This window comes from Phyllostomus discolor, chromosome 9, assembly GCF_004126475.2.
Source record: "Phyllostomus discolor isolate MPI-MPIP mPhyDis1 chromosome 9, mPhyDis1.pri.v3, whole genome shotgun sequence".
Classification (NCBI taxonomy): domain Eukaryota; kingdom Metazoa; phylum Chordata; class Mammalia; order Chiroptera; family Phyllostomidae; genus Phyllostomus; species Phyllostomus discolor.
The window spans coordinates 87,174,213-87,186,562 of record NC_040911.2 but is presented as its reverse complement, the minus strand read 5'-3'; the positions used below and the strand labels follow the sequence as shown (position 1 = coordinate 87,186,562).

Below are 12,350 nucleotides of genomic sequence, written 5' to 3'. Positions count from 1 at the left end.
AATATTTTCTAATAATTAGATTGAGGTTATACATTTTTGGGAAAAGTGATGTTGTTCCTTTCTCAGTAAGTCGTATAGGAGACATACCAATAAGACATACCAATATGTCTTATTACTAGTGATGTTAACTTTGGTCACTTGGTTATTAAATTGGTGTCTATCAGGTTCCCCCACTTTAGAGTTATCATTTTTCTATATTTAATTAGTATCACATGAGAAGATAACTTTGAGACTATGCAGGTATTCTATTTCTGATCCTTTTGCTCACTACTTTTAGCATCCATCAATGGTTCTTTTTTTAAATGATATATAACATTAATTAATATTAAAAATATGGATAAAAGAACATAACATTAAATTTACTACCTTAGCCCTAGCTGGTGTGGCTCAGTGGATTGAGCACTGGCCTGTGAACCAAAGGGTCGCCAGTTAAATTCCCAGTCTAGGGCACATTGCCCAGGTTGTGGGCCAGGTCTCCAGTAGAGGGCGCACGAGAGGCAACCACACTTTGATGTTTCTTTCCCTCTCTCCTCCCTCCCTTCCCCTCTCTAAAAATAAATAAAATCTTAAGAAAAAATTTACTACCTTAATCATAGTGTAGTGTACATTCACATTTTTATACAACAGATCTCTAAACTCTGTAGCCACTCAACACTAACTCCCTACCTCCTGCTGTTAGCAACCACCTTTCTCCTTCCTGTTTGTTTGATTTTGACTGCTTCACATACTAGGTATGAGTGGAATTACACAGTCTGGTCTTTTGTGACTCACTTCCCTTAGCATAATTTCCTCAAGTTGCATCCATGTTATACCATGTAACAATGTTTCCTCTTTAAGGCTGCATAATACTCCATTATATGTATATAGCACATTTTCTTTACCCATTCAGTGTTGATGGGCATTTGGTTTGCTTCTACATCTTGACTATTGTGAATAATGCTGCAGTACACATAAGTGTGCAAATATTTCTTCAGGATCCTGTTTTAAATTCTTTTGGATATATACCTAGAAGTGGGATTGCTGCATCATATGATAATTCTGTTACTGGTTCTTTACTGTAACAATCATTACTGGGGTATATGCTTAATGGTGATTTTCTAGTTCTATCACTACTATATTGATTGGAATTCCTTGGTAAGAAAGAACTGTCACTTCCCCATTTATTTATTCTATTTATTTATATCAAGAGCTCATAAATATTTGTTTTCTTCTTTAAGTTATAATTCATCATTCTCATTATTTATTTTGTTGATGAGATTGTTCCAGATTTGGTTGTTGGGAATTCCTTCAAGTTCTTTTCTATGTGCCTTCATCATTAATTTTTTTTTTTTTTTTTTTTTAGTTTTATAGAGAGGGGAAGGGGAAGAGAGAGAGGGAGAGAAACATCAGTATGAGAGAGGAACATCAATTGGCTGCCTTTCATAGTACCCCAACTGGGGACTAAACCTCCAACCCAGGCACATGCCCTGGCCAGGAATCGAACTGGTGACCTTTTAGTTTGTGGGGCGATACCCAACCGAGCCACACCAGCCAGGGTGCCTTTATCATTTTTGGAATATTTCCATATTTCCTGGCACCACAAGATATTTCAGGTTCATGTTGTATTTTCTTTGCTCTAGCCGGAGACCCAACAGTTTCTCCGAGCAGTCCTGGTTTCTTTTCTTGGAGAATGGTTGCCAAGTGTGCATGAGCCTGTGTTATTCAATTCTACTTAAGGTTTTGATAGCTACTTGATATAGGGTCATCTGAATATACATATGTTCTACCTCTTAATGAACTTCTCTAAGCCTTAGTGTCCTCATTTCTCAAATGGGGAAAGAAATAGCCTCTATTTTGCAAGGTTGTTGTGAGGTAAACATAAGTAGAGCACTCAGCATATAGGTGCTGGGCATGTAGGAAATCTTCAGTAAGTTGTAATTAGTATTTTTGTTGCTATTTATATTCATGCTACTGGGGTTGATTTTCTCCTCACTGTGTAAATGGAAACTTTAAAAAAAACTTTGTGCTAAGCCTGTCTTAAGTTGTAACCTTTCCCTGTGTGTCTTAGTTTCCTCACCTGTGAAATGAAAAGGTTGGACTTAGATCTCTGAGATTTCTTCCAGCTCAAGTGTTGTTATTCTAAGTTACTTCTTAGTTCTTCAGTTGCTTTTGCTCCCAAGTTAAACAGCCTCAATTCATTTTAACCTTTCCACTAAGACCTTTCATTCATCTCTTTGATCATTCCTGTGGTTCTTTGCTGGACCTTCTCCAGGTTGTCCTTCTGCTTAAAAAAAAATCCACCTAGTTTTTATTGAGTGTCGACTCCATGCCCAGAGTGGTGTTGAGCACTGGGTCAGAAAATAAAAGACGTTTAAGGTAGACTGTGCCTGGTGGAGCTTCTAGTTCTGCTAAAAGGACCAGGCACACCCATGGCATTCAAGAATCGCTTGAGCCCTTCCCTTCTTTCCTTTTCCTTTTTCCCTTTTCCCTCCTTCCCTCCCTCCCTGCCTCTCTCTCTCCCTTTCTTGCTGATCTCTTCATTTTCAGAACCTTTTGAGAAGCAAAATATAAGGGCAAAAAATTCATAATTCTTTTAACAAGGTGCTGCCTGAAAAAGAGTTTCTCATTGGAGTTGTCTGGAGCAGGTCTTTACATTTACATTATGCATTATAGTTTACACATCTCTTTAATGTACATTGTTTTATTTAGTTCTCAGAACAAATTTATGAGGTAGGAAGAGCTGGAGCACCAGCCCGAGTCCTCTGACTCAGTGTTTTTCTCTCTCCATTACACCATGCTTCCTCACCTCTGCCTTCTCGCCCGTCTTCTCTTGCCTGCTCACTTCTCTAATGATTCTAGGTCACATTGCCAATTCCACATCTTTGAGAATTTTTGTACATTTTATTCAACTATAATAAAATAACAGAAAAAAGAATAAATCATAAGTGTATATCTCAATGAATTATTACAAAGTGAACATAATGGACATCCAGATCAAGAAATAGGACCCCAGAAGCCTCCTTGACCCGCTTCTAGTCCCTGCCCCTAGCCATGGTTAACCATGGCCTTCACTTTGAACACTGTAGTGTCGTTTTACCTTTTATACATGTGGCATATACTTTCTTGTGTTTGTCTGCTTTTGTTTAACTTTGTTTTAGGAATTCATCCATGTTGCTTTGTGTAGTAAGAGTTTTATTCATTTTCATTGTGATAAAGTATCATCATATGGATATACTACAATTAATTTATCCATTCTTCTATTGATGGATACTTGTTTCCATTTTGGGCTTTTATTAGTAGTGGTGCTATGAACACTCTTATATGTGTTTTTCAGTGAACGTATACACACATTTCTGTTGGGGTAAATACTTAGACATGGAATGACTGAGTCATATGGGATATGCAGGCATTCACCTTCAGTAGATACTGCCAAATAATTTTCCATAGTGATTGTACTGTTTTGCACTCCTACCAGCAGTCTGTGCAAGTTCTAGTTGCTCTCTGTCTTTGCTAACCTTTTAGTGTGTGTATGGGTGGGTGAGCTTTAAAATGTGGCATTTGGTTCTGTTTCTTGGGTAGTGAGTCTTGTTTCTCTTCTCCACAAGATTATGAGCTTCTTAAGGATAGGGATTCTGTTTGTATCCTAAATCCTGGTATAAGGGCTGACACATCCTGAGCATTTGATAGGGGCTGGATGAATGAAAAATGTAAGGACAGAAAGGAAATAATAAGACATAACCACACAAGTGGTTTCATTTGTTCCTACAACAAATGTCTGAGTGTTTCCCACGTACCATGCAGTGTACGTGATTCTGGTATTATACCTAGTTCCTACTCTCATGGATTTTTTAGGTAGTGGTGATGGAAAATAAGCAAGTGCCTAAATAAGTATGTAACTGTACACTGTAACCAGTACTGTGAGTAAAATGAACAGGGTACTACTGCTATGATGGAGGATAATGCGATAAAAACTATTTTAGATGAAATGGTCAGAGAAGGCCTCTTTGAAAAAGATGACATTTGAATATTTCAGGGTATTTTTCTCTTTTACAAAAATTATCGCGATTTTTGTAATTTAAATGAAGGAAAAATGATGTCTTTAAAGATCAAGGGAGTCTTTTTCGGGGGCACAGGGGTACAAAGAAGTAAATGTGTGTGCTCATGGTGTGTGTAGGTATGAGGAAGCTAGATGTTGTCCTTGGTACTAGCTGCCTAGGTAATTCGGTAGTTGAGTACAATGTAAAATGGTAGCTCATGAATAGTGGTAGGACAGAAATACAGCAGGTGGTGAGACTGTCACAGAAGGAATCCGTTGGTTACTCCTGGAGCTAGGGGCAAAGAGAAAAATGATGTAATTTGATAGGCGAGAGCGCCCCCCAAAGCTGTTGGATATGGTTTTTGACCCTATCTATGTGCTTTGTGTTTTAGACGGACCATTACACTGAAGTATGTGATGTAATGGGAGGTGTTCTGTGTTTAGTCTGTGTTTTACAAAGCCTGCTTGATACCTATGAATAAAAGCATTAAGTGTCTTTGGGACTGACTAGAAGAATCTGACTAATCTTTTAATATCCTTGTTTGGAAGGAAAGAAAAGTAAATAGTAACTCTCCACAATTAGAAATGTCATTTTTTCCTCATTAGAATTAACAGAAAAATTATTTTCATTTTATGTGTCTCTTGTCTTCTTGGAAATAGCCAGAGTTGAAGGAGTACCCTCCTCCTGTCCCCTCCCCACCGCTTTTTATTGTAAAGATAACACAGTATTACTGAAAGCTTGGAAACTAGATTCTTAAACTCATCCATAGTTCTACTAATTAACAAAAAAACCTTTTCACATCAGTGTGTTCCTTTCCAGGTTTGTCCATATGCATTCATATTTTTACCTATAATTTTATCCATATTTTCCCATGTCACTAAAAATAATACTCCCTAATGTAAACTGTGGACTTTGAGTGATAGTGATGGGTCTTTGTAGGTTTATCGAGTGTAACAAAGGCACCACTCTGGTGGAGGATGTCGATAGTCAGGATAGGGTGTGTGTTTTGGGTGGTGGACATGTATGTGGGAGCTCTTTGTACTTCCTGCTTGTTTTTGCTGTGAACCTAAAACTGCTTTAAAATATAAAGTCTACTAAAAAATCTCTGTGGTTCCAGATTTTCCATTGAGTACCTTAATTTAATTAACCATCTCCTTTCTTATGGAACTCTTCCCCTAGTTTTACCCATATTTGCTCTACAATGAGGCTCTCTTGCCTGTAGTTTTTTTCTTAGGAATTTATTTTCAAAAGTATTTTTTATTGGTCTTGATTATAATAATACTAACCTAAGAGGGTTATGGTGAGGATTGAATAAGGTAATATATGTAAGGTACTTAGCATGATACCTGGCACATAATAATTATAAATAATTTTGCTATTATATTGCCAAAATACTTTCAAATGCAACATAAAAGGAAGGCAGTTCTGATCTGAGTGATGATGATGGCGATGATGGTGAAAGCCTCTATTATTTACTATCTGATTTGTAAAAGGCATTTTGCATATGTAGCAGTCCCCCTGTATCCATGGGGATGTGTTCCAGCACCCCCAGTGGATGCCTGAAACGGCAGGTAGTACTGAGCCCTTCTATACTATGTTTTTTCCTACACATACATACCTATGATAAATTTAATATATAAGCATAGTTAGAGATTAACTACAATAACTAATAATAAAACAACAATTATAACAATATACTGTAATAAAAGTTATGTGAATGTGGACTCTCTCAAAGTATCTTACTGTATTCTAGTCATCTTTTCACTTGAGGAAGCACTTTATGGCTTCTTTTTGGCATATCCGAATTGCCAGCATCACTATTCTTATGCTTTAGGGCCATAATTAAGTAAAGTAAGGGCTACTTGAACACAAGCACGGTGAAACTGTGGTAGGCAGTCTGATGACCGATGCAGCTCCGGCGTGACTGAGGGGCAGACAGCATATACAGTGCGGATCTGCTGGACCAAGGGGTGATTCACATCCTGGAGGGGATGGAGTGGGAGGGTGTGAGACTTCACCACTCTGCTCAGAATGACGTGCAATTTAAAACTTATGAATTGTTATTTCTGCAATTTTCCATTTAATATTTTTGGACTGCATTTACCACAGGTAGCTGAAACCACTGAAAGTGAAACCCTGGATAAGGGGGAGACTACTGTATTAGTTCCTTCAGTCCTCATTACAGCTAAGTTTCAGTACTTCCCCATGGCCATCTAGCTTGTAAGTTGCAGCAGCAGGTTTCAAACTTAAAACTAACCCATGTGAAAGTCTTTGGGTTTTTTCCTCTGTATGCACACTGTTGCCAATATTTAAGTAGGTATTTATTGCAGTTCTGGTTCTTAGCAGTAACTCAGATGTATTTAGTTTCAGGTTTCCAGGGCCGACTCCTTTTATTTATTCAAGTATTCAGCAGATATTTATTGAGCACCCACCATATACCTGACAGCATTCTGGGTGTCAATCTTAAATCCTGTTGGTGACCAGATCACCAGGAACTGGAAAGATTCTGTGGTCTTGACTTTGAAACAGGTCTGCTTAGAGGAATTCACCCTGTAAGTGAATTAAGTGAATGCTCAGTGTTGCTTACATCTGTTTTTTCTTTTTTAAATCCCCAAGTGGCCCCAGATGAGCCAGTCCCTAGCATGTGGTGGTTCAGAACAGATTCCTGGAATACACATACAGCTGAGTAGGAAGTATCACACCACGAGTAAGGTGAGAATTATTATTGCTTTCTATGTGCATAGAGTGCTGTCACACAGGTGTTCTTTGAATCTCAGCAAGATTGTTAGCTGGATGAGGCAAGGAATTTTACCCACTGCAGGTGAGCTCAGGAAAGTGAGGTGGCTTGCCCAAGGTCACAAGGATGGTAAGTGACAGACCAACTGAACACTTGCTAAGGCTTCTGATCCCATTTTCTTTGTTTTGTCCACTGTACTCTTTTGCCTGGAAAAAGCTTTAAAGAATTAAGTCTTTATGAAATTTTTGCATGTCAAAAATAAAGTATATTTAACTTCTGGAGAATTTCTTATTGGTTATATACCCTGCCTGGAGAGGCTTAGCATTAGAACAGGTTTTCCTTGGAGGTTATTTGCAAACTTCTAGACTCATCTTCTATAGTCATTAAGAAAATTTGTTACACTAAGAAAATACAAGAGTCTAAAAATGTTTATCCAGTGCTTATTTGACTTTTTTTAGACAGTATTTTTCTTTCTAATTCCTGTTATGTCAATAAATGTAGAACATTCCTCTTCTCAGACTTGTTCTTTGGGACGTGGTTGCAGGGGGGTGTTGTCAAGATTTCCTTTTAGAAATACTCTTTTCTATAGAACTTTTATTCTGACACCCAGAATTGATCATTTCCTAGACACTTTTCTGTAGAACTTTTATTCTCACACCCAGAATTGATCCTTTCCTAGACATCGATGTGGAGGCATATGGTTGGTGAGGTGGGATGTCTTGTTTGGAAATTTGGAGGACCTGATGTGTTTGTGCTGAGTGATAAGATGACCAGAAAAATGATAATTAAAAATTCTAGGTGAAAACGAAAAGCTAAGGAATAAAAATGCTTTTAGACCTAATGAGAAGCACACACATTCTTACAAATATTTTTTTTTGCCACTAATTTTGGTTCCCTTTTTGGTTAAATAGCTTTCTAGTGCCAAGGATTTCCCAGAGCCCGCTGAGGAAAAGGTTGGTGCCTTCACGAAGATCATAGAAGCCATGGGGTTCACTGGACCTTTGAAATACAGTAAATGGGTAAGGGCTTGTAAGTTCTTCTCATTTTTCTTTTGGGGCTTTGTGCTTCCTGCTCCGTATAGAAGATTTTTTAAAGCTTTTGCTTTATTTCTGTGAAATTCATACATTATTTTGAGAGCTTCAGAGTGTGTTGTAGGCCCCTTACCCCCTTTCTGAGTCAGATCTGTACAACATGAGGGCCTGAAATATTCCCTCTGTTCCCTTAACTTGATTCCTTAGAGGTATCTCCGTGGCAGGCAGGCCAACAAGACTGGGCTTTCCAGGTTCTTGCTACATGGTATGTCACGTGGATGAGTTCTAAGGAATTAGACGGGCCAGGTGTTCTGATGGGCAGTGTTCTTAAGGATATGTTATTATGTCCATATTCATAAGTGATTTTCACTAGGTCATTGTAGTGACTTTCTGTAAAATTTTACTAATAAGCATCTTTTAAATTAATTGCCCCTTTGATTTATTATAATTCTTATTATGGAGGCATATTTGCTAGCTGTTTCATGCCTAGTCAACTCTTGGCCTAGCATCTTATCTGATATATAGTAATTGCTATAAATTAATGAATGTCCTCTCTTCATTAGGTGCGTACTACCCTAGGCTTTTTTTTTTAAAGGATGTTAAAGCTAGAATGACTTTTTTTTAAAGATGTTATTTTTTTATTATTTATTTTTAGAGAGGGAAGGGAGGGAGAAAGAGAGAGAGAGAGAAACATCAATGTGTGGTTGCTGGGGGCTGTGGCCTGCAACCCAGGCATATGCCCTGACTGGGAATCGAACCTGTGACACTTTGGTTCATAGCCCGCGCTTAATCCACTGAGCTACGCCAGCCAGGGCTACCCCCTAGGCTTTTTAAACATTACCTCTAAGCAATTAAAGTAATTAAACTTTGGCCATTTAGTTTTCATCATTCCAGTCACCTTCAGTTCTACCAGTTTCTCTCTACCATTACAGCAGAAGGGCCTTTTAAAATGCTAGAATGTTGGATAAGCGTAATCAGTCATAAGTTATATATTAGTCAAAGAAGCCAATAGATGTTACCTATTTCTTAGATAACATCATAGTTTTGTCCAAATTACCAAGTAACACCATTTACACCATTTTAACAAGTTGGATTCAAATTAGAATTTCAGTCTTATTAGACTTCTACTTTTAGTTTCCTCTTACAATGTGTGGTTCTCTTCCTAATGCTTCTCACTGTACCAAATATAGGCTTCTCTCTATAATCTTCCTTTTACATGAATTCTGAAGAGTGAACAGTGATTCCACAGGCATTTTGTTTGTAAGGGGCTTTTGAAAAGTATAGAAAATAACACACATACGAGGTGATAATGGTATTCTTGAGACCCTAAAGTTTTGAAGTACCTCCTTAATCATCAAAGAAATATTTAGTTATGTTCACGAAAGTTATCTTTTCTGCATCTTAATTCTTTGAAAATTGGTAATCATTAGTATATTTGATAATGTTATTAACCAAAATCTTTTCCTCTATTAAAATGAATGGTTGTGATTACGACATTTGGATAGAAAAACTGAAAATGCATTTTGTTTGAAAATCAGAAGTTAGTTAAAAGAAAAGGGAAATGAGAGCAGAAAGAAAGAAAAGAAAAGAAATTTACTGTTTTATTCATTTCTTGATGATTTGGTTTCACTTGGTTACTACTATATTCTTCATCTAGTGCATTTTTTAATAATTCCAGAGGGAAAGTTGGCTACCATTTGGAGGATTATTAAACCACCAGAAAATTTCTTTACTACTTTAGCTTGAGTTTGCCTCTGATTTTTCTTTATTCCCTTGTGATCTCAGCTAAGTTTCTAATATTTGTATTTTAAAAATCTTTTGTGATGTGGCAATGTGCACTTGCTATTTTTTAATACTAGAATTTTTTAATTTGTGATATCAAAACATCAAAGATGACATTCTAGTATAATTTAGGTGGGAAAATGCAGGTGTAACTTTCCATTTTGAAAGATTGTTAGCTCTTTTCAGGAAATACTGACTATGAAATCTGTGGCCAGATACTTGTTTTGGAATGCACTGGTAAGATCCTTTGAGTTTTGGGTTTTTACATGCCTTTGATTAGGGAGTAAAACACCTGCTTGCCTGGCCACATCAGCAGGATCAACCTTTTTTCCCCCATCTTTTTCTGCAGTCTTTTTATGTGGAGTTCCATTTTTCTTCTAGGTTCATATTTAGGAATTTAAATGTAGCTTTTTCTTACCTATATGACTATTCTGAAGTAACCATGCTTTTTCATTATCTTCATGTAGTAGTATGAAGTAAACCAAGGACAACATTTATGAGATTTAGCCACATGCCATAGAATAGGCAGTTTCCAGATTAGCATTTACCCAAAAGATTATTTCAGTTCTGAAGGACAACTGACAAGCTGGAATGCATTCAGAAAGAGGCACTGAGCCTTGTGGAGGCTTTAGAAACCGTGTTGGATGAAGAGTGATTGGAGGAAATAAAGATGCTTAGCCTGGAAAGGGGAAGACATGATGGTTCTTCTCAGGTATTAGAGGGGCAAACATAAAGAAAACGAAGGCCTAATCTGACGTATTCCAGTGGGCAGATGATTAGTGAATGTTACATGAAGCAGATATAAGTTCAGTAAACAAAAACCTAACAAGAATTGTCCTCCAGTGGGATAGGTAGCCTCACAGGGTCATTGGACTTAATGAACAGGGGCCCAGGTGGTTGACTGTGGCTTGGGAATGCCGTAGAAAGAACTCCAGGACAGAATAGAAGGTTCAAATGACTTCAAAGCACCTTCCCATAGCGTAAGCCTTTTACTAGATTTCTTTTTCGTCTTGTAGGATGGGACAAAATGCATGTTTGTGGGAGAGCTGATTTTCATTTCCTAAAGCTTTCTTAAGTGTTTCTGTTTTAGTCAGGTAGATTTATGGAGTCTTCCAAAGTTAGAATGAAATAAAAACAATGTCATCTGAGGACCAGAATAATTTGCACATATGGACTGGGTGGAAATTTAGTTCACCTACCTCCTTAACTTGAAAGATACAGACTACCAAAGCTCACTTATAGTAATATGTGAATCTTGAAGAGGTTCTTTCCCTAAGTTGTTATTTCCAGTCCCTGTGTGATGGTATTAGGGACTGGCTTTAGAGATTTGTCCAGGAAAATGGCTCACCCAAGTATAAAGGTTTGGCTTCCCTGTAGGAAAAGTGAGGAACTATAAAATGCTCCCGATTGCCACAGTATGAGCACTGTATAAACACCTGGCCAATCTGGTGAAGTCTTCATTATTTGCAATGAATGCTTTCTTCATGAACATGTTGTGGAGGAAATCCTCCTTCTCAAGGAAAGATTTGGGCCTTGGACACAAGTCTGCCTTTCCTTAGGCAGAGTGATTAATTATGAACCTAAAGGACTCTCTATATAAGAATCTGAAGGGAACTGTGGAGTTAAAAAAATAAAGAATTAGCCATTGCGAATTTTACTTAAACCTGTAAATGTGTCTGTAGTTGAATAGACTATAAGCTCTATGAAAGCAGGAGTTTTGTTAAAAAGTATGTTTATTGATTTGATTTTATTTCTTAAAAGATTTTTTATTTATTTATCTTTAGAGAGAGGGGAAGGGAAGGAGAAAGAGAAAGAGAAACATCAATGCGTGGTTGCCTCTCACGTGGCCCCTACTGGGGACCTGGCCCGCAATCCAGGCATGTGCCCTGACTGGAAATTGAACCAGCGACACTTTGGTTTGTAGCCCATGTTCAATCCACTGAGCTACGGCAGTCAGGGCCTATGTTTATTGATTTTAGAGAGAGAGAGAGAAAGAAAACATCTATGGCAGAGAGAAACATCTATTGGATACCTCCCATATGCATGCCCCAACAGGTGATTGAACCTGCAACCTAGGTACATGCCCTGAGTGGAAATTGAACCTCCAGCTTTTTGTTGTACTAGATGATGTTCTAACCAGCTGAGCCATACCAGCCATGGCAAAAGCGGGAGTTTTTGACTGCTTTGTTTGCTGCTGTATTCCCAGCATCCAAATCAATGTCAGGTATTGAGTTAGACACACAGTAAATTTACTGAATGAAGCAAAGAGCTAGCTAACAGGTGTCCTAAATTCCTTGCCTCAAGAATAGGAATAGACCAGTCAATGCCAAAGTATTAGGATAATGATATCATTAGTTTGGTGATGGTACAGACCATTGCTTTCCAAAGTATGTTCTGTGTCAGACACTTCCAAGAACCTGAAGGTGTTAATGAAGTTACACGGTTTTTTGTTTTTTTTTTTAGCCTACTGATACAGTGAGTTACACTGATTCATTTGCAAATGTTGAATCAACTTTATATTCTTGGGTAAATCCCACTTGATCTATCATGATATATTGTTCTTTTTATTTTTTAAAGATTGTATTTATTTATTTTTAGAGAGAGGGCAAGGAAGAAAAACATCATTGTATGGTTGCCTCTCACGTGGCCCCCACTGGGGACCTGGCCCCCAACCCAGGCATGTGCCCTGGTTGGGAATCGAACTGGTGACCCTTTGGTTCACAGCCTGCACTTAATCCACTGAGCTACACCAGCCAGGGCTGTTCTTTTTAAATACTGATGGAT

General features: G+C 37.8%; 1 protein-coding gene across 2 annotated transcripts in view; it reads left to right on the top strand.

Moving 5' to 3' along the window:
• LOC114506643 (ubiquinol-cytochrome-c reductase complex assembly factor 1) overlaps positions 1-12,350 on the top strand; it is a 99,570-nt gene that overhangs the window by 15,037 nt on the left and 72,183 nt on the right. For both annotated transcript variants that reach the window (XR_004899383.1, XM_028524430.2), the window contains exons 3-4: positions 6,633-6,728; positions 7,665-7,772. Coding sequence is in view for 1 of the 2 variants with exons in the window: in XM_028524430.2 (XP_028380231.1) it covers positions 6,633-6,728; positions 7,665-7,772 (204 nt within the window). In the remaining variant the exon portion in view is untranslated. The remainder of the gene's footprint in view (positions 1-6,632; positions 6,729-7,664; positions 7,773-12,350) is intronic.